Source organism: Pan troglodytes, chromosome 21 (assembly GCF_028858775.2).
Source record: "Pan troglodytes isolate AG18354 chromosome 21, NHGRI_mPanTro3-v2.0_pri, whole genome shotgun sequence".
Taxonomy (NCBI): Eukaryota; Metazoa; Chordata; class Mammalia; order Primates; family Hominidae; genus Pan; species Pan troglodytes.
Genome location: NC_072419.2, coordinates 22,990,874 through 23,013,471, shown reverse-complemented (window position 1 = coordinate 23,013,471; position 22,598 = coordinate 22,990,874). Strand labels below are relative to the sequence as shown.

The 22,598-nt window shown below is 40.7% G+C and overlaps 1 protein-coding gene across 15 annotated transcripts in view; it reads left to right on the top strand.

The window, feature by feature from the left end:
- KIF16B (kinesin family member 16B) overlaps positions 1-22,598 on the top strand; it is a 302,464-nt gene that overhangs the window by 72,972 nt on the left and 206,894 nt on the right. For all 15 annotated transcript variants that reach the window (XM_009436832.5, XM_063803041.1, XM_009436829.5 and 12 more), the window contains 2 exons: positions 1,322-1,387; positions 4,662-4,721. In XM_009436832.5, the coding sequence (XP_009435107.2) occupies positions 1,322-1,387; positions 4,662-4,721 (126 nt within the window). The remainder of the gene's footprint in view (positions 1-1,321; positions 1,388-4,661; positions 4,722-22,598) is intronic.

Here is a 22,598-nt window from a genome sequence, read left to right as displayed (position 1 = left end):
TCAGTATACAGATGCCAGGTGTGGCCCATGGTAGTCTTCATAGTTTGAATGTTTAACAGTGCCGAAGAAGATCACCTTGTGGGTGTTTTTGTTTGATGAGAAATTGAAAAGTAAATAGTCATTAAAAAAATGCTGCAGTCTCTGGGGAAGACAACTTGGCAATTATAAAAAATAAAAACCATACGTATAGATGACTCACAAATTCTTCTTCTAGGAATTTATTCTATTGATAGAGCCATGCATACTGTAGGCAGTGGGCATAAGGATAGTCCTCCTGAAAGATTAAGAATACCACATTTATGTTAATAGGAGAGCACTAACATGAATCATAGAAATCTATACAATGGAATATTGTATAATGAAATTGGAATTGTTAAAAAGAGTGAAGCAGTTTTTTATTTTTACTGAATTTTCTCTAAGATATATTGGTGTGTTAAAAAGGCAATATCCAGAATAGTGTTTTTATGCCACTTATATTTAAAAACACGACAAAAAACACGCTTGCATATGACCAGAGTAACTGTAAGTTTACACAACCAAATTGGGAAAAAGTGATTGCCTGCGGGTAGGATAGGAGGGATATTCTTTCTTTTTTCTTCGAAGGGATATCTTAGGCCATGAGAAAAGGAGGCAGAATAGGAAGCACAGTGTCCCTGCCACTCAGGTCAGGGACTCACATGTTACGAGTGCAGTTTAAGCCCCAGCCTGATTCCGTTTCCCTCTCCTGTCTCTGTCTGCTTGTCCTGCTCAGTTTTAAACTGATTTTGGTATTTATCATTCTCACTTCAATCTTTACAATTCTTCGACAGGGATAAGGAAATGTAATCAGAGATTGTCGTGTAGCCATGCCATATGGGGTATACCATCAGCAGTGAAAATAAATGCGTTTCATTTTCATGTATCAGTAAGAGCAAATCTCAGAAGCCTGCGGTTGAGCAAGACTTAGGCATGGTCCCTTTTGAATGTTGTACTCTGTACATATTAAAAGAGGCGAATCCTTAAGATCTAGGGATTTAGACTGTGTTTGATTTTGGTAAAATGTCAATACGTTACATCTTTTGCTTTGCTGATTTGTATTGCAAATGTAGGTTTACTGGGATGCCATGGTTTTGAATATTATGAGAGATGTATCCCGTGGAGTAAAGACTTGGTGATATTCAACACTTTTTGGCAGGGTGTAGGACATCGCTTTTTACCTTTAATAGTTTCTGTGAAATTTTGGATAATTTTGGATAATTTTGGATAATTTACTATATTCAGGGAAAAAACTAGATTATTGCTGTTTATTAATTGCTGATTTCTTTTATGGTTTATATTGTAGATTGCCCTCTTAGACTCCCCCACAGCTTTAAGTATGGAGGAAAAACTTCAGCAGAATGAAGCAAGAGTAAGTGATACTTTGACTTATAATTTTAAATCATAACTTTTACTATTATTTTAAGTGCATGCTTTTTTAGGACTTGCCGTTTGAGATGCCTTCTTTTTCTTTATTGCACTTAGCCTCCTCCCTCGTTGGTGATCATTTTTGAAGAAGCACGATAGCTGACATTTTATGTATTGCAGCACATTCTCTGTGGTTTAATAAACGGGATTTGTCTGGCACATGATGGTTAGTTAAATGGATATGCAGATCCTGCAAAGCAGTGAGGCTGCTCAGGTCATCAGAGCTGACTGGAGTCCCTGTTTGAGGGAGTCTGTGTTCAACATTCATGAAACAGTAGTGGTCCCCATGGCCTCAACAATGACCACCCTTTAGCTTTTTGTTGTTCCCAGTGGGAAGAGTGGCACTTGAGGAATCGCTGATTACTCTAGTTAGGTGCTTAGTTTCTGTGAAGCTAGATGAGATTTGAGATGGGAGAGACTGGCAGTGAGTAACCAAAGGGAGAAGAGATCTGGAGCCGTTACGGGCTAAAGCCAATGTGTGTGCCCATGCCTTCGAAAAACCAGTTTTATGGCTGACCTGGTTTTATGCTTTTTTTTTTTTTAAACTTCTGTGAAAAGAGAAACAGACATTAGAACAACTTTTGGAGTCAATTTTGTTCATGGTGCTGAATGGCTAAGACAGATTGAAAAAGAAAATTGGATTCTGTTGGTAAAAGCTTTTTCAAGAATACACATTATGGAAGATAAAAATTGGGGTGTAGTTAGGAACTTGTTGACACATCTAGGATAATTATGCTGGTGAATATCCTGATAATAGCCTTAGTAAAACATTAATTTCTTAATCCCTATTTTTTAAATGAAATTTTATTTATTAGTGCTTCAAATTCTAATTTTGAGTGCTATAATTTAAACTGTATCTGGATATAGTCTTAAATTGTTTCTTAACAATAGTTTTCATGAATACCAAATAAGTTATTGGAAACTAATAAACGTATTAATTTGGATGTATTATACATGCTGTGACAGAAATGACTGCCTATCTTGTTCTTAACATTTTCTAAATTATCATCTAGTTTTTTGCTGACCCATTTTAATTGTTTGCAGTTTGCTTGGATATAAATCTCATCACCTGATCCCACTGTTAGAAGTAGTAGCACATGTTTGCATTTTTAAATTAATGTTTTAAATGGATATTATTTCGTTTAAATGCAACAGTAAAATAAATCCAAGGCATGCTTACTTTTTCTAAGCTAGAATTGCTTGAATTCAAACAGGATTGATTTGCTCACATTTCTTCGATGAGAAACGTATCTGTTGGTGAGATGCAGAATCATTTATTGTTCGATGCTTTGTGTTCTCACATAAATTGCCAATGACAATCTGTTAACTGATGAGTATAAATTAGTAATTCAATACACCAGTCTTTTCCCCATCTGTAGGGAGAGAAGGCATAAGAATATTCCTTCTCTGAAAGCTTTTTTCAAAACAAAAAGCCAGGAGAGTCACATGACTTTTATTGCTATCAGGAGTCTGTAGGGTTGGTATCACTCAAGTGATGAAATGAAGGACTGGAGTGTAGAACTGGTTTAAGATAAATCAGGACAGTCTTACCACACCAGTGAAAACGAGCAGGCCAGGTGCAGTGGCTCACACCTGTAATCTCAGCATCTTGGGAGGTTGAGGCAGGAGGATCGCCTGAGCCCAGGAGCTCAAGACCAGCCTGGGCGACATGATGAGACCTCCTCTTTACAAAAAATACAAAAATTAGCTGGGCGTGGTGGTATGCACCTGTAGTCCCAGCTACTCAGGAGTCTAAGGTGGAAGGATCACTCAAACTCTGGGAGGTAGAGGCTATGGTGAGCCGTGATTACGCCACCGCACTCCAACGCAGGCGACAGTGTGAGACCCCATTTCCAAAAACCAAAACCAAAGACGACAACAACAAGAAAACAAGCAAAGCACAGAGTTAGGGAGGCTCTTCCTCCTATTTCATTTGTTTTTCATCAAGAAGGTGATAGATTTTGGCACTAATAACTAGTAAAAGAAGCAACATTATTATTTTCTTTAAGTTAACCTAGAATTCCCACAGTCTTATTTGAGGTAAATTGAGGACCCCTGAATGATTGACTATAGGTGAATGAGATATATTTTGGTTTTCCTCTTGGATAAACCATCACTGCAGATACTTGTCAATAACTGATGCTTTCTTTCATTAAGTTTGCTGCCTTGAATACCCTTTCCAGTTACTATGCTTAATGGCATATAGAAAATCAGTTTATCTTAGCAGTGAGAGTACAAGCAGATGTATTCTGTGCATTTATTTTGGCCTGATTAAATAGGGAAACTTACTGGGGAGACCAGGTAACTTTAATGGGAGGGTGTCTGCTGCTGGGAGTGAGGAGGTGGCAGGAATGATAAAGGTGCTGAAAGGAAAAGGCTTGGAAAGGATGAGTTCTCCCCTTTCTGAAGCTACTCTCTTATAGACCTTGGTCTCTTCCTTTCCACAGAACGCATTTTTCATTCATATTTTTTCTACCTCTCAAATATCACTTTTTGTTTCCTGATGAATTAATCACTAGGATCATTTAAAAAGTTTTAGGGAACTAACAAAACATTACCATTAACTTTGAGAAGCAATTTCCAACTGTGCTGTGTTCAGCAGTTGAGCGTGTTTACTCCCCTAAGTTAGAGCCGACTGGAAAGAAGTGATTTTTGTCGAAAGATTTTTGCTTTTACTAAGAGTCGTTTAAAGAACCACCTTTTTTTCTTTTTTTTAACAACAACAAAAAAAGATAGAATGAGATTTATAAGCCCTGTTAATTAGCTACAAAAGCAAATTATCTCCTAAAGTAAAACTACAGCATCCAAGGTGATTTAATCACATCTAATTAGAAATAAAAATAAATCACTATTTTTTAGGACCTGATGTAGAATAATGAAAAATTAATCCATTTAATGGGACGTTGTCATCTTCAAACTTGTAATTTTGGTTAATAATCCAAGGGAGCTGCTTTAAGTACACCATGAAAAAGGCAGTTGTGAAATTCTAGGCAAATTGACAAATTTCTGTCTGTTCTTTCCTTTGCCCTAATGTAGGTTGTAGGAATAAATCAGCTTGTTTGATTTATCTTTGGTGATGGTTCTTTCAGGGGTAAAAGTCGCGATCTCATTAAAAAAATTATAGTACATCTTTCCATGAGATATTAGAGTTCGGAAACTAGAAGAAAATTATAAACTTTCTTTATGAGGCAGTCACGTATGTATATTTTTCTTTTCAGGTTCAAGAATTGACCAAGGAATGGACAAATAAGTGGAATGAAACCCAAAATATTTTGAAAGTAAGGACTAGAAAAATGTGTTTAGTCTTACTATGGTGGATTAAACTGGTAAAACTTTTTTTTTTTTTTTTTAAATCTCCAAACATGGCAGTTGTATACTTTGTTAAGGTAAGATCACTGGAGCCAATTAGTGACTTTCATGGGATGGGAGTTCTGGTTTGATTTTGAAGAAGTGAGAAAAAAGGCTATTAGATATTATAGCTGTGTGTTTTAATATGTACAGGTTATATTGATATTTAAGATGTTTGCCTTTACTTTTAGGGGTTTTTCCATTTTTGACTCAGCACATATTAGAACTCTATTTAATATTCAAGGATATTCACTTTGTTTTTCTGCTTTTGTTAAAGCCAATATCAAAGCAACATATTAAATGAAAAAAATATTTCCCGTGGCAATATTATGGAATATGCTTGCAAAGCATGGCTAGATTTCAGAAATTTCAAAGCTAGTAATTTCCTATCAAAATATTTTTCTGCATGTCTCAAGGACTAGACTGGGATGGCCTGTGTTTCTGGCAAGACTCGCTGTGAAAAGATGTCAGCAGTAGCCTCCATTTATCATAATGCTTCAAAATACAAGTTTCTTTTTGTTCTCATTTTTTGCTGAGTTGGCAGACAACCTCTGTCATCTGTTGAGAGTCAGCCATACCAGGTTTGAGACACAAATTTGAGTTTTGTGCTTTGATGGTATCTGGCTTTGTGCACAAGAGAAAAGAATTCAGAGGCTATTCAATGTGAGGTTTGTTTTTGACGTCTGTTGAGGTAAAACTTTCCCAAAGAACAAAAATCTCCATCTGATATTGATGAGACCAGATAGATGAGTCTTGGCAGAATGTCTTGGCAGAATCCTAAGGTGGATCACCTTCATGTGAGAATGGCACACCTAATTACTGTTTCACGGGGTAAACTTCTGCAGCCTTGGATTTGCAGGTGAGTTCTGCATCTGACAACTGTTTCAGAATGCAGGCTCAGCATTATATTATGTAATGTTCTCCTTGCACCATTTAGGCAACTTGGCTTGCCCAGGTGTTAGAAAGATTGTATCTCATGAGATCAGAGGTTGTGCTTAAGTTTAGATGGTGGTAGGTTGTGATGGTCCTAGAGATGGCCTTTCCAGCTTCTTATGTGCTGCAACAAGTGAGGGTTTCTGCATTCAGACTTTTCTCTTCTCCTGATTACAATGATAATGTCATATTATTTTGAGGTACTTCTGCAGTATTTTCTTTGTTGAGAGATTTTTGTGCAGGAAACTGAGCAAAGACTTCGTTCATATTTCAGAATAGTCAGATGTGGAATAAGTTCACCAAATATGTGACTTTGTTGTTGTTTAAGTTGCATTCCCTGTAAGAGGTGTTGGTGCCTCAGCCCCTGAAGCCCAAGTCATCTGACTTTTCATGCACCATGTAATGTTGCTCTGGAAATTTGTCAAAGAGGGAGGACTAAAATCTACTTTACTTAAGGAAAAAAAAAGAAATAAAACCGTTAGCTATTTGAAAAGTCCTTAGTATACATAGTGCCCATTAGCACAGGAGGCAATGCTGCAAGAGATGAAAAGACGGAAGCTCCGTCTCCTCTGCTGCTGCTGCAGCGTCCCTCCATGTCAATGTAGTAGGGCTTTTATAATGTTTCTGTAAAGGGTATCCACACCGAGAACTATGACAGCCTGAACTTTTTCTTATGCTTTTTCTCAGAAGGTGATTTTGGGTCCTGAAGTTAAATTCTCCTCCAATTCCAATGCTTTTTTAAAAAATAAGTCTAACTATTTTCTTTTTTATGACTTTTCATAGGAGAAGGGAAAAATGTGATGCATGCTAGGTGTTAAACGTTACGAGAAAGGAGAATGCTATTTCAATGTTTTTCCCTTTCTCGATCTTATAAGCCTGTTTTAGACTTTTCTGCTGGTATTTGTGCTTTAAACCTGTAGTCATTTTCTGCTCGTGTTTGATATTTTAAGGGCTGCCTTAAACTCTTATTGGAAGACAGTGCCTGAAGACTAAGGTGAAGAGGAGAGCTACTCAAATGTTTTTATGAAGACATTCTTTAGAAATTGATTGTTAGTTGATGGGTTTGTATCTGTATCCCTTCCCGTATTTCTGCTGTTAGCGTTTTATATCAGTCAGTCATTGTTCCAGTAATGCGCATAAAACCCACCCCAACTCAGTGGCAGTTTCCTGAGCTGTGTGCTCATATTCCCTGTTTGAGTTATGAGCCATGAGGTTGGTTTATTGGCATATATCCTGAGGAGTGGCTGTACAAACCCCCTCTCATGGTGGGCAGGAGGCTGAAGTCAGTGGGTGGGGAGAAGGTCCATTGAAGTCAGAATTGCTCTTGAAAGTTCCTTAAATTTCCCTGGAAATCACCAGATCCTAAGCTCTTGGATACTCAAAAGCAGGGAGTGACTTTGTTCCCTTCTTTCTCTACCTAGTCGGTGGCTTCCCTTGCCCTGGGTGAGTGGAATCCACGGTCCTGTTGAATGAAGGTGGAGGGGAAGTGAAAGACTGCGGGGTGGGTGTGAGCTCTGACAGCAGGCACTGACTGCAGCAGAGCTGGTGGCAACATGGTCATCGTGGCTGGAGCCTTGGGCTTTGATCTGCAGAACTCAGAACTTGGATGTTAGTCTTCAGTTCTCTTTCTGACTCACTGGGTCATGGCACTCATCCATAACTGCCACGTACCCTACTTCCCAGCTTGGAAATCACAGCGGATGGCAACCTCTTCCTTATATCCAAGTTAACAGAGGAAGGCATCATTAAGTTCTGAGTTATTTTGAAAGTAGTTGACAGTAGAACATGTGTTTATCTTAATGAGGCAGGTCTTAGACAGTTAGGTAATGAGAGAGAGGTTTATTATCCTCTGTACTGTACTCTATGTCTCCACTCTCTTGCCCCTTAGTCTGCCTTCCTCATTTTTATTACTTTTCATTTTCTAAAGTCCAGACTTCTTTGCCTGGCCCCTACAGGCACTAATCTCCTTGTTGGTATCATCTGTCCTAGCACAGTTCTTTCTGTGCCCACCACCCCTGGAGTCCCCGCCCTGCCAGAGGCCCTGCTGCTGGTCGGTGTGTGCACCGGGGCTTTGGGTTTCCTGGTGTCTTGTGGTCTTTGCCTGTGTTACTCCTTCATTCAGGATGTGTCCCCTTTCCGTGCCTCTAGCAAAATCCATCTTGGAGCCCCCCTCCCCCGATCACTCCTCTTCTCCCCTACTTCCCAGTTAGGATGAATTTTCTTTTCCTTTGTGCTTCTGCAGTATTTGGTTTTGCTTCTGCCACAGGATTCTTTGTCCTCTGAGTTAGGTGGTATTGGTTTCTTCCTCTTTCTGCCAACTCTTACACACAGAAAAACAGGAGCAGGATCTGGCCAAGGACTGTCTCATTATCATTCCGCGAGCCAGCTCCTAGCACTCTGCTTCTCACAGAGCAGGCATGCGGTGAGAATGTATGGGATTAGGTTAGTATCAAGAAACAAAAATAAAAACCTTTGTATTAATCTGCCAGGGCTGCCAAAACAAAATACCACAGACTGGATGGCTTAAAAAACAGACTTTTATTTGCTCACAATTCTGGAGGCTGGAAGTCCAAGATCAAGGTGCTGGCAGATTAACTTCTCCTGAGGCCCCCCATCCTTGGCTTGCAGATGGTCCTCTCTTGTCTGTGTCTTCATATGGCCTTTTCTTTTGTGCCTGCAACTTGGTCTCCCTGTGTGTATCCTAGGTTCCTCTTCTTTTTTGTGTTTTTCTAAATTTTATTTTTGAGATGGAGTTGTGCTTTTGTTGCCCAGGCTGGAGTGCAATGGTGTGATTTCGGCTCACTGCAACCTCTACCTCATACCTCAGCCTCCCGAGTAGCTGGGATTACAGGTGTCCACCACCATGCCTGGCTATTTTTTGTCTTTTTAGTAGAGATGGGGTTTCACCATGTTGTCCAGGCTGTTCTCGAACTCCTGATCTCAGGTGATCCACCCGCCTCAGCCTCCAAAGTGTTGCAGGCATCAGCCACCATGCCCTCTTCTTATAAGGACACCAGTCAGATTGGATTAGGACCCATCCTAATAACCTCATTTTAATCCCCTTAATTAATTAATTTTAACTTAATGAAAGGCTCTATCTCCAAATACTGTCACATTCTGAGGTACTAGGGGTTAAGGCTTCAACATGAATTTTAGGGTGTCGTAATCCAGCCTATAACAACAGCCCTAAGCCATACAAATCTGATGACCTAGTGGGCAGAGTGACAGGGAGTGTTGTGCAGGCGGCGGTCCCGTCCCAGTGATGCTCTTCGCTATGTTTTTCTTCTTACTTTCTCATTCCCACTAGAAAGGCTCTTGTATGATTGTGCATTTTTATTCTCGGAGGGAATATGGCTGAAGTACAGCTCAGTCCTTCATTTGGATCCGTTAGATCCTTGCTGTTTAGAGCATAGCATGGACAGCAGCATCAGCATCACCGGGGAGCTGGTTAGAAACGCAGGCCCTCAAGCCCAGCTCCAGACCTCCTGGATCAGAATCCGTATTTTAATAAGATCCCCAGGAGACGGGTCTGTACCTTCAAGTTTGAGTGCTGAATTTTTTTTTTTTTTTTTGAGACAGGATTTTACTCTGTCACCCAGGCTGGAGTGCAGTGGTGCGATCTTGGCTCACTGCAGTCTCAACTTCCTGGGCTAAAGTGATCCTCCCACCTCAGCCTCCCAGGTAGCTGGGATTACAGGCATGTGCCACCATGCCTGACTAAGTTTTGTATTTTTTATAAAGATGGGGTTTTACCACATTGGCCAGGCTGGTCTTGAATTCCTGGGCTCAAGCAATTCTCCTGCCTTGGCCTCCCAAAGTGCTGGGGTGACAGTGCTGATTTAGACACACTGAGGAAATGCAGAGTAGTCTTAGGCTTCCTTGTCCTCATATCTGTTCTTCTCCTTCTCCTGTTCTGCCCTGTCTCATGGGCTGACCCCTGTGGGCCGCCCTTTTCTGGGCTCCTGGATCCCTGTGGAGATTGGAGAGAGAAATCAGGCCCTCCCCCTTCAGCCTCGCCTAGCATCCCCAGCAGCAGGTACCTCTTCTCCAAGGCCCCAGCTCCCACAGCAAGGACCAGCCCACTGTGGTAGCAGTTCTGCCAGGTGACATAGCCTTGCCCTCGGGAAATACCCCCTCGTGCCTTTGCCCCTCCTGCCTAGGGTGATGCTGGTCTCTGCTGTTGCCAGTTTGTGGGTGGCCTTACTGTTCCTAATGGCTTTCCAGCTGTTCCTTCAGCTAAGTAACCAATTCTTTGTATTAAAGTCCCTTGGATTTAAATACTGAAACAGTTTCTGTTTCGTGGTTAGGCTTTGTCTGATAGATATGATACCCAAGTGTGTTCCACATGCAGGCTCTGGACTGCACTGCCAGCACTTCAGAATCTGCTCCGTTCACATAGGAAGCTCTCTTCTTGGGTTTTTCTGGTCTCTTTGTTAGAATGCTGCCTCAGTGTGATTTTCATCCTGGCTAAATTTATCTCAAACTGCAGTGATTCTCTTGGAACTGGGAAGTTAGTGTTGTGATAAATCCAGCCTTGACATCAGTGGATTCTTGAGACCCTTCATCTCGGTTTCCCTTTTGCGTGGCTACAATATTGTGCTGACTGCCTGGTGTTTGAAGTGGTTTACAAAGTGACTACTCAATCCCCTGCCCTGTGTACCTGTAGGCTTGGCTTTGACAAGTCCCCTATGTTTTATTGCTCATGATTTTTTGGAAGTGATCCTTTAAGAGGAGGAATCCCCAGTTTTTTCTCCATTCCTGTGTTCTCCTTCCCCACCCCAGTCTTTATGCCCTTTTGGGTTTATCTGTCCTGCATGCGTTTTGGTTTCTCTGTTCCAGCGTTTTATGAACAATTAAAGAAGAATGCTCAAGGTATGTCATCTGGCTTCCAAATAACTCCTTGAGCTCTGTGCTTCAAAATAACTCACAGACAGTTTGGACTGCAGCGCCAAGCTGGCAGCCCTTTGACAGATGGTGCGGCAGAAGGGAGAGCTGCCTCTGTGAGTGAGTGTCTGTCCAGAGCAGAGCTGCAAAGTGGTCCTCGCAGCCCTGAGAGTGCTGTTTGAATCCTTCCAGCATTGGTTATTCTTCTCATTTTTTAATCAATAAGGTCCCTTTTGTTTTTGCTGAAAACATATCCTTTGATGGCTCCAATGTCCGGCTGGCTTTGGTGTTTTCGTTGCCTGCACAGGGCTTTTGACTGTGGTGTGGCAGCGGGTGGGAGAGGAGAAGCAGGCGCTCACGTGCAGATGCCTAGCTGGAGAGGCTTTTCCTTGGAAAGTGAGCAATTTGTATAAGTTGGATTGAAGTTGTTTTATTTAGACTTTAATTATGTGGAATTATTTGGTGTCTTACACACTTAACAATTAATGTTTGTCGAAAACTGAATTTGGAGGATGGAGCATATTTGAATCCATGTGATGATGGGATCCTAATGTAAATGACTGAAGTTTAAATTGAGCTGGCGTCTTGATATTCCTTCTCTGGGGGAGTAGGAGAGGCAGGATACTACAGGGCCACGGCAGGGGTGGATAGCACACTGATGAAAGATAACTTGTAACCCTTTCAAAATGTTTTGACTAACAAGAAATATAGTAAAATGAAATTGGGATTCTTTTCCGGCTTAACATTTTCTGAGTTTAAATTTCATGGGGAGGCATGCTTTCAACCAGCTTATATCTGTTTTATAATAGAATCAATCCACTGAACTTTTTGTCTCCAGAAGATTATGGCAACCTATAAAAGATTTTTTTCTCTGGCTGCCTGCAGTTTTCCATTTTGTGGAGAAGACGTGTATTGGGAGTGTAATGGATTCGGAAGCAGCTCTCGTAACTGGGGCTGTTGCTCAGCAGGTTTGTAGGCGGGTCAGGTTTGTGGAACAAGTTTCCTGCGGTCCTCTGGATTCCTGTTGTCCAGGGCACTGAATCCTCTGGTTTCTGGAAAACCTACAGACAAAGCATGGGAGAGACAACATTTTTTGTGGCCTCTCTCGTTTAAATGCAGTTAATCTTATTTTTTGAGTTGGAGTCTCGATCTGTCACCCAGGCTGGAGTGCAGTGGCGCGATCTTGGCTCACTGCAAGCTCCGCCTCTGGATTCATGCCATTCTCCTGCCTCAGCCTCCCGAGTAGCTGGGACTACAGGCACCCGCCACCATGCCCAGCTAATTTTTTGTATTTTTAGTAGAGATGGGGTTTCACCGTGTTAGCCAAGATGATCTCAATCTGCTGACCTTGTGATCCACCCACCTCAGCCTCCCAAACTGCTGAGATTACAGTTGTGAGCCATGGTGCCCGGCCTAAATGCAGTTAATCTTGACCTCTTCTTGGTACAAACGTTGAACCTAGGAGTAGATCTGGGGGATAATTTTATTTATGGTCATCGATTTCCCCTAGATTTTAGATGAAGGAGGAGACATTTCTTTCAGCCATGGGTTACCAGCTTCCTTACCAACAACTCTTTGGGCATTTGATGCTTCTGACCTCAGATAATCACACATATTGTTTATAGTTAGTTATCGCCATTCTAAAGATAGAAAGTATTGACTCGAGAGCTCATTCGGCTACGTGACGAGAATATATTGAGTTTCCAAGTGTTCATCCAGGCAGAAATTGGCTGCAGTGGTAATTTGAGAAGTCAGTGCTTTTTCCCCTTTGGTTTTCATTGTAAAAATCGAGTCCGTATAGTTCAGCTCCTGTGGATTAGTGCAGTCCATGTGTAGGTCATGCCTGTAGGATCTCAGTAAATTTCCTGTAAGATTTATTTTTGTAATTTTAAAAAACTATTTTCAAACTTTTGAAAACTTTTGGGCGAAGAAGAGATGAGAGGTGGTGGGCATCCTTTGACATGCTAACGTTCCAATTAACTAGGATTGCTACCTATGTTTAGAAGGAAATTCCTAGCATTACTATGAGTTTGAAAATATTCTCCCCGTAATAGAATTTCTTTCCCAGCTTCCCTCCCTTTATCCCTCCCTTCCTTTCTCCCTCCTTCATTAAGCACATGTTTATTGAGAGCATCTTATGTGGTAGACCTAGTTCTGGACACAAGGTATACCCAGTGAGCAAAACAAAGAATCCGTGCTCTCATGGAGATTACATTCTAGAAGTGCTAGAAGACTTTTCCCCACAATTGGGTATTCTTCTGTAAAGCTCCCATGGTCTCATCTAGTCTCGTCCTCTGATTTCTAACAAAACGGGCCTAAAATACTTTTGTCGATAAAGCAATATCAAAGTTCTGCTCCCAGAATCTCTGATATTTGAAGCTTGAGATTATATAAAATATATAAGATTTTTTCAGTTCTATTATTTTATTAGTTAAATTTACCTAAAAAGATAACTTATGCGAAGTGAATTTATATACACATATATATGTATATATATGTGTGTGTATATATATGTGTATATATATGTGTGTATATGTGGAGACATGCTTATATACATGTGCATGTCTGCACACATACACTTAAAGCACTTTGAAAAGCCCTTGCAATATAGAAAGTATTTTGTAAATTGACATCCATTAGGATATAAAGTCCATGAGGACACAGTTTCTGTCTCTTTTGTTTATTGCTCAGTAGGTCTGAACACTGAATGGTTGGTTTTAAAGGCCCAGTGTGGCTGTACATTACTGCAGAAGTTGTTTGGAGGAATGAGTTCATACATGGAATGTCAGCTGTTCCTGGAGATGGGAGGGGATGATATTTGATCCTTCATGTTGTTGTAACTATCCATATGTTTGTCATTCTCTCAGTTAAATTATAAATTCCTTTAGGTCAGGGAAAACATTTTGCTTATCTTCGAATCTCTTAAAAATTCTAGTGTCTTGTGCAGTAGCTCTTTATAAATAGGAAGTGTTCCATGAATAATTATTGAACTCAGCTTGTTCTCCCATTTTTGAGAAGTTTCAGGACAAGTTTGAGGTTTTTTTCTATAGAACAAACTGCCTTAAGACCTAGTGGCTTAAACAGACTGTGATTATTTCTCTTAATTTTGTGGACCAGCCTGGTTTGGTGGATTTTTCCTGCCTTCACTCATGCCCTGGAGTTGAATGGTCCAAGATGGACTCACATGGCTGGTGGTTGGCTCGATGTCAGCTGGGGATGATTTGGTCTTGTGTCCCTCATCCCCATCAGTTTAGGTCTTTACATGGTGGTCTCTGGATCCTAAGAATGGCAAGAAAGGATAACCCTAGTGTCCAAGCATTTTTCAGGCTTTCAGTTGCATCTCATTTGCTAATGCCTCATTGGCTAAAGGTAGTCATGGGTACAACCAGAGTGTAGGAGTGAGGGGAATACCCAAAGGAATGAGTACAGGCAGATCAATAATTCTTGTCATTTTTTGCAAAAAAATCTGCCACGAGCATCTTTTTTTCTCTATTTTATTTGCCCCTTTGCCTTCTGCTAGCCCCAGTGGTTTGCAACTGTGTATGTATGAGTGTGTGTTCCTGTCTTCCTATAGAAGAGAGTATTGAAAGGAAGAAGGATTTGGGATCAGGGGTTGCAATGAAGATGACTTGAGAGAGGATTTTGAGGTATCATTTGTCTCTCTGCTTTAATTTGCAGACTAGCGTGGATGATTTTGAGTTGGTTTGAACAAAAGCCGCCACCAGTACCATCACATGCAAAGCCTTTTATCTTTTTCTAATGCATTTACATATACTATCTCATTGGCTCTTCCTTGATCTTAAAACAAGAGAAAAAATACGTTACTGTACTTCATATAGTATGCAGTTGTTAATTTGTCAACCTCTCATTAAAGTTAGACTCTGGCTGCTAATTTCTATCAAACTGTGTTCTTCCTTTTCTAAAGTTCTGCTCTTGCAACTGTATTTTAAGATGAAAGGCAAAATAATAAAGAAAGTTCATTGTTCTCTGCAACTGGGACTTGATAATTAACAGGGGGAGATGACTGTCAGTGCTGTTGCACTTGGCAGGGTCAGAGGCTGAGCCGAGCTACTCACATAACCAGCTCTGATGTTGTTACTGATGCCAAACCTACCATATTTTCCATTGCAGTTCTCATCTTGAAGGGGCTGCTCATAAATAAAGATATTCCAAGTATATGCTGGTTCTTACTTTTGAATAACATTTCTGGAGCAAAAAGGCTCAGAAATAATTCACGTGCACCATGTTAAATATTGGTGCCATGCCATAAATTATCTTGAACGCATAGGGGATTTTCCTTCTGATCTTTTGCAGCGAGGCATGTGCGCTGATGGGCTCTGACTGCGTATTTATTGCTACGGTCGGAGAGGAAAAGATTGACTGGTCATATGGAAGTGTGCTTTATGTACATTTGTACTCAGCGGATGCTGCATTGTAGGAACTTGGTTTAGTTGGCTAAGAAGCTTAAAAAAACACAATTTCATGACATAGATAAGTTGATTGTTTATGTCACCCAGGAACACATTTAACTCACCTTGGAGGATTTCTACGTCTTGTGAGCTTGGAGAGGAGGGGGTGGTTGGTGGAGCAATAGTGAGCCAGGGAGCAAGGAGATGGTTTTCTGCTTGCCTAGACTGGTGACTTTTGCCTGTGTGTTACTCTGGATCAATAATTTATGATTTTTCTGACGTTGGTCACCACTCACTTTCTGTTTCTCAGAACCTCACTGCAAGATGCCAACAATAGTAGTTCCTATTATATAAGGGGAGAAAAGAAACACACAGAGGCTGAGGGCAGTGTCCAGCACATGGTCAGCACTGTGAGCATTACAGCATGTGTTCCATTTTCTCTTATTAATTTTGTTTACTCTGAATCTATCCTTTTTGATGTAAAACTGGGTTACCAGTAATACCTATCTTCTCAGCTGGGCAGAAAAGAAATGAAATTATGTATATGGAAACTTCTTAAAGTATGTAGTTTTATACAGATACAAGCTGGTGTTACTTAGACATATTTTATCAGGTAGCTACAATTTTATGTTTGTTTATTTACATTGAATAACAGAAAACCCAATTCCAAACTGGATTATATGGTACAGGGGTTTATTAGCTCACAGAAGAGTGATGGTGGGATGGAGTTTAGGCATGGTTTGATCAGGGCTCTGGCTCACCAGGATTCTCCTTGGTTCACTTTTTGGTGTACTGACTTACTCCTCAGGCTGTCTACCCTCAGAGTGGCAAAGGGAGAGCAGGAATTACAGATTCATATCTCCCTAACGCATTACCCAAATTCAAGGAGTGTGCATTCCTGAGTTCCCAACAATTTTTTGAGCTCTGCACTGAATGGTGCATTTCTGAACCAGTCTCTGGGGCCAAGGAGACACTGTATGCTGACAGGCTTAGGTCTAGGTTATCTAAACCAATCGGTGTGATAAGGGATAGGTTACCCTGATTGACTGAGATGAATCAAGGGCCACCTCTGGAGCCCTTTGGAGTGAGGTCAAGCTCAGTCACCAAAGCTTCTGTGAGCTGGGGTTGGGGGAGCAGGTGAATCAGGGTGACACCATTCACATTTCCTACCATAAATATAGAACTTGGACACTTACTATAGTGTCATATATATTCAAGGGAAACAGGAGATGCACATGAGTTGAAGCATTCTTTTACTTCTTAAGAGAAAATATTTATGACTCAGGAATCCTGTATTGAGGTGAAAAATTACATAAAAGCAGCTGAATATCTGTACTGTGGTGTGAACATTCCATTACAGGAGAGTCCTCTGTTTTCTGGTGTTAGAACTAAAGAATGGCACACAACAAATTCTGTGTATTTAAAGTCATTTTCCTTTTCTCCTTTAGATTGATTACATGATTTAAAATGAGCTCCCAATGCGGGTGTGTTCTCTTCAGTCTTTCATAGGTAGTTTTGAATTTGGCTCAATTTCTCATTGACCTCTTTAGCTTGCTGTTTTCCATCCCAGCCTACCTAGCAACAGTTACTAGGAGCGGCAGGTTGGACTTGCCCTCCGTTTGTATCACAACAGCCGGTTTTCAGAGATTACTTTTTCCTTAGCATCCTGGTTGATTTTGCCTTTGCATTATTTAAGGATGACAGCAGTTTCTCTTAACTCCAGGCAGCAGAGCTCCAAGCAGAAGTGGTGGTATTAAGAAGTATGTATCTGTAAGTATCAGATTATGCTAATCAGCATAATTAGCAAATGGGCATCTACTGACAAAAGAATAAGGGCCTAAGTTGCATGTGGATGTCTATTACCAGGATATTCTGATATTTCCAAGGAGGAAGATGACTATACACTTCTCACATCTTATCTCGTACTTTACATGTCACCTTTGTTATTCTGGATCCAGCATTGTCATCTTTCTGACCATGGTCACAGGTCACTTGCTGTTTCCTAGAACCTCACTGTAAGATGCAGACAGTAATCGTACCTATCATACAAAGTGAGAAACGAGGACAGGCAAAGTGCTGACAGTGGTGTCTAGCACACAGTCAGCATTACAGTAATGTCATCCATTTTTTCCTTATTAATTTTGTTTACTCTGAACCTGTCCTCTTTGATGTGAAACTTTTCCAGCTAAAACCAGCCTTCCTAAGTTGTCTTTGTCAAATGGATGAGAGGAGTTAGTTCCAAATAGCTCTGAATTCTCCCTGAAAGAATTTAGCAACACAGACATCACAAAAGATGGTCATTTTCCTCTAGGTCCAGTACATTATACATTTAAGCCTTTTTTGTTCTCGCAATTAGAGTGAAAGTGTGCTGGCATTCCCAGCAGATTTGATGGAAGTCAAGCAACAGAATTTGACGTGACACTTCTTTAGGTTGCTAAGTCCTATTTCTCATCCAAAACCACATATAGCAGTTATTCTCCACCTCAGAAGTTGACTTTTGGACAGGTGTGGTAGCTCACGCCTTTAATCCCAGCACTTTGGGAGGCTGAGGTGGGAGGATTGCTTGAGGCCAGGAGTTTGAGACCAGCCTGGGCAACATAGAGAGACCCTGTCTCTACAGAAAAAAAATTAACCAGACAGGTGGCATACGCCTGTAGTCCCAGCTACTTGGGAGGCTGAGGCAGGAGGACTGCTTGAGCCTGGAAGGTTGAGACTGCAGTGAGCTGTGATTGCTCTACTGCACTCCAGCCAGGGCGACAGAGTGAGACCCTGTCTTGAAACCACTTCCATACAGAAGTGGTTTCCACTCAGAATCACTGGGGATCTTTTTAAAAAGACAGTTTTCTCAGCCTACCGCAGACACGTGAAAGGAGAATGAATAGGAGTGATACCCCCAAATCTCTATTTTTGATGAAAGTGTCGTGAGCCTCAGAAGAATTGGAAAGCACAGCCCTAAAGCATGTGGAAGATCATCCCTTCAAACACTTCTCTCCATGTTTATTGCATGGTTGTAGGTTCCTAGAATCAAATGGTTCATATAACTTGGAATGTTTTGCAGTCCCCAAGTTGTACACTCATACAAGCATTTGGAGACACTGGGTGATGCCATTTGAAAAGAAATTTTAACTGAATAGATTCATTTTGTTAAATGCAGTTATTTGTTCACAGAATTTTAAAAAAACTATTTGAATTGGTTTTTGATTGAGATTTAACATACACAAAGTGTGAAGAGACGGTATATGCAGCTCATGAATTTTTACTTCTGTGTACCCCCATCTAACCCACACCCAGATTAAGATGTGTAGACATTGCCAGCTTCCTAGCTCTTTCCTCCTCTCTGCGGTTGTTCTGTGCATTGTGTCACCTCTTCACTGCTTATCTCATTTGAATGAAATACACAAAAGCCTTGTCCTTTTTTGAGTTCCTACTCATTCTGAGTTTTCACTTAATTTATTCTTTTGACATATCTTGAGTATTTTATCATTATTTAAGTCTTGTTTACTGAGGTGACCTGGATTTTGCCCTTGGACCTATCACTTACTAGTTGTGTGACGTTGACTAAGTTATATTCTCTCTCTTGGTCTCAGTTTTTTCAATCACAAGTGGATAGGCTGATCTAGGTGAACTCTTGAGGATTTCTTCTGTCTAAGAAAGACTCGGATTCTTCCTTAGGAGGCTGTATAGAGGGCCCGTGTCTTGGGTGCGAGGACCCTGCTGTGTTTCTCTGTTATGAAAGGTCTTCAGTGAGGGCTTTCTTTTTGTCCCTTGTTTCTGGGTTTTTGTTTTGGAATACTCTTCCTTTTGGAATATGCCCTTGGAGCCCAGCCTCTATCTGGGCATTATATATTACATCTATACAGAATATTATGCAAATCATGAGTACTGCTTGGCAGATTTTCAGGAACTAAGCACACCCATACATCCAGCTACCAGGTGAAGAAAAACACATTATTAGCCCCGAAGGAGTCCCTGCCATGTCCCCTTCTGGCAGTACTCCTCCTCCCTCCAAGGAAGACGTCTAGCCTGAGGTCTGAAAACCTAGTGTTGTTTAGTCTGCTTTGAACTTTATACACATGGAATGTACAGAGCACAGTCACATGTGGCTTGGTGTCAACGATGTGTTCTAAGAAACGTGTCATTAGGCAACTTTGTCATTGTGCAAACATCATAGAGTGACTTACACAGACCTAGATGGTATGGCCTGCTATACACCTAGGCTATATGGTATGGCCTATTGCTCCTAGGCTACAAACCTGTAGAGCATGTTACTCTATTGAACACTGTAGGCAGTTGGCACACAATGGTAAGTATGTATGTATCTAAACATAGAAAGGTACAGTAAAAATACGGGGTTACTATAATCTTATGGTACCACCATTGCATATGTGGTTCATTGCTGACTGAAACGTTATGTAGTGCACAACTGTATATTTTTTTGTTTGGCCTTATTTATTAAATATTATTTTTTTTTAAAAGTTCTGAGGTACATGTGCAGGACATGCAGGTTTGTTACATAGGTAAACATGTGCTGTGGTGATTGGCTGCACCTATCAACCCATCACCTAGGTATTAAGCCCCGCATTCGGTAGCTATTTTTCCTGATGCTCTCCCTCCCCCTGCCCCATCCGCCGCCTCCAGTCCCCAGCGTGTGTTGTTCCCCTCCCTGTGTCTTCTTTATATTCACATTGTTCAACTTCCATTTGTAAGTGAGAACATGCAGTATTTGGTTTTCGGTTCCTGCGTTAGTTTGTTGAGAATAATGGCTTCCAGCTCCATCCATGTCCCTGCAAAGGACCCGATGTTGCTCCTTTTTATGGCTGCGTAGTATTCCATGGTGTATGTGTACCATATTTGTTCCATATTATGTTTATGAGATCTACTTATGTCTTTGTACATAGTTGTATAACACAATGTGGCTATACCATAGTTTATTCATTGTACTCGTTGTTTTCTGTTTTGGGCTGTTAGAAATTGTGCTGCCATGAATCTTCTTAGACATGTCTTTGGTGAATGTATGCACATGTTTCTGTTAGGTGTATACTTGGAAGTAGAATTGTTGGGTTATTGAGTAGGTGTACAATAGTCCCCCCTTATCCACAGGGGATACATTTCAAGACCCCTAGTGAATGCCTGAATCCTTGGATAGTACTGAGCCCTATGTATACTATGCATAAACATATGATAATGCTTCATTTATAAATTAGGCACAGTAAGAGATTAACAACAATAGCTAATAAACAATTATAACAATATACCTGCATCATTACTCTTGTGCTTTGGGGCCATGAACAATTAAAATAAGGGTGACTTGAATACAAATGGTACACCTGTTGATCTGGTAACTGTCTACTAATAGTCTGGGGGGAAATACAGCATGGATATGCTGGAAAAAGGGTGATTTGTGTCCTGGGCGAGAAGGTGAGAGAGTTCATCATGCGACTGAGAACAGTATGAATTTTAAACTTTTGAATTGTTTCTTTCTAGAATTTTCCATTTAATATTTTTGGACTACAGCTAATGGTGGGTAACTGAAACCTTGGAAAGTAAAGCCGTGGATAAAGGGGGACTATTGTATGTTTAGCTTTAGTAGATACTGAAAATAGTTTTCCAACGTGGTCATAACATTTGCATTCCCACCTGCCCTGCAGCCCGGTTGCTCTACATCCTCATGACATTCACTGTTTTTTGTCCTTTTCACGTTATCCACTCTATTTGGTATCTAGTTGTATCACGTTATGGTTCTATTTTGAATTTCCTGAAGGTATGGAAAAAATTTTCTGTTAGTTTTAATTTGCATCATTTTCAAATGATTTGCCCTCTGACCCTTGTCATCAGGTGAGTTGTCCCAGTATTTAATATCCTCAGCCTCTGGGCACTCCTCCAGCTCTCTCCTGTTCACTCCACTTCGGTTTTGCATAAACTTGCCATCCCAGTCATCTTGGAGAGCTGTCACTCACACAGTCACCACTTGTCGCAGACGCCCATCGGTACCTTCTGAGGTCCTCGGGGTATTCCATTGCAGTGGTCTGGAGCCATCCCAGCTGTGGTGAGTCTTTTGGGTTCTGCTTGCTTCATTTCCTTTCTCTCTTCCTTGTTGAGTTTGACTACTCATTCTGCTGGTCTGCTTCCTCCCCCTTTTATCTGTTTGTAGCTGTTACCTCTAAGCCATAGCTGTTTCTCTTCAGCCAGGTCAAAGTTCTTTCTGCCAAGTAAGAGAGTAATAACCATAATTGTAGTAGAAAACGCCAGGCATATTTTGAATTATTTAGAGTTCTTTCTTCATCTTAGAAAACTTTTCAGCAAACATTCCCTGTAACCTAAACAAAGACCTAAAATTTACTCTGTTGGCAAATCCTCACTTACCCAGAATGTTTATGACTATCTTGGTTTAGCAATAAACCCCCTTAAATAACATGATTTCTGAACGTCTTTATTAAGAGACTTTAGATGATACTTGCTGGTTTAGGAAGTGCAGAGTCATAGTGGATGTGATTTAGTACATCTTTGATTCAGGTCAGGAGTCATCATCTAAACATCTTAAAGAGGTCTTTTACTCCATGCCGATTTCAATGCAAACCTTGTTTGTTGTTTGAGTCTTAATGTGTCTTAACACTGTTCTCCTCAGCGTCCTGTGGCACTGTGTGGCTTAAATAACTAAAGCAAGGTTTAGAGAGATCTTAGAGATCATCATCTTCATAGAACATAGAATGTTAGAGCAAGGAGCCCAGGAAGGAATCTAGGCTAAACTCTTCCCTGTCTTCCCCACCTTTTTTTTTTTTTTAAGGAGAAAAAAAAAAAAAAAAAAACCACAAGGAAATTGAAGGCAAGATAAATTAAATAACTTGGTCTCAGAATTTTTTAGGTAGACCCAGGGCTAGATTCTGTTTTCTCATTTCTAATCCAGTGCTCTTTAATTATGCCTTATTTACCTTTAAAAACGGTATCCAGGCCCGGCGCAGTGGCTCATGCCTGTAATCCCAGCACTTTGGGAGGCTGAGGCGGGCGGATTATGAGGTCAGGAGATCGAGACCATCCTAGCCAACATGGTGAAACCCCATCTCTACTAAAAATACATGGTGTGGTGGCACGCGCCTGTAGTCCCAGCTACTCGGGAGGCTGAGGCAGGAGGATCGCTTGAACCTGGGAGGCGGAGGTTGCAGTCAGCCGAGATTGAGCCACTGCATTCCAGCCTGGCGACAGAGCGAGACTCTGTCTCAAAAAAAGTAAATAAATAAAAAAGATATTCAAACATCTTTGTTGTCATAACCGAAATGATACTTCACTTTGATGAGAATATGGCTAGCCCGCATCTTTTAGAATCTAATTTTAAGATGTAAAATTTGGAGACAAGATTTAGCCCATGATATACCTAAATCAGAAACCATTCTATAATGGGCTCATTTGCATTTAAATTGTTCTCCTTTAGAGATTTTGCGAGTTGATTTTGAATAAAGGGCTTGTATTTATTATTATATTAAGCCAGATTGCTTTTTGTTAAATTTAACAAGATGTCTTTTAATGTCTGCAAAATCCCCTGACATTCCAGTCTGCCGTTAGTAAGTAAAGATATGTTTGCATTTA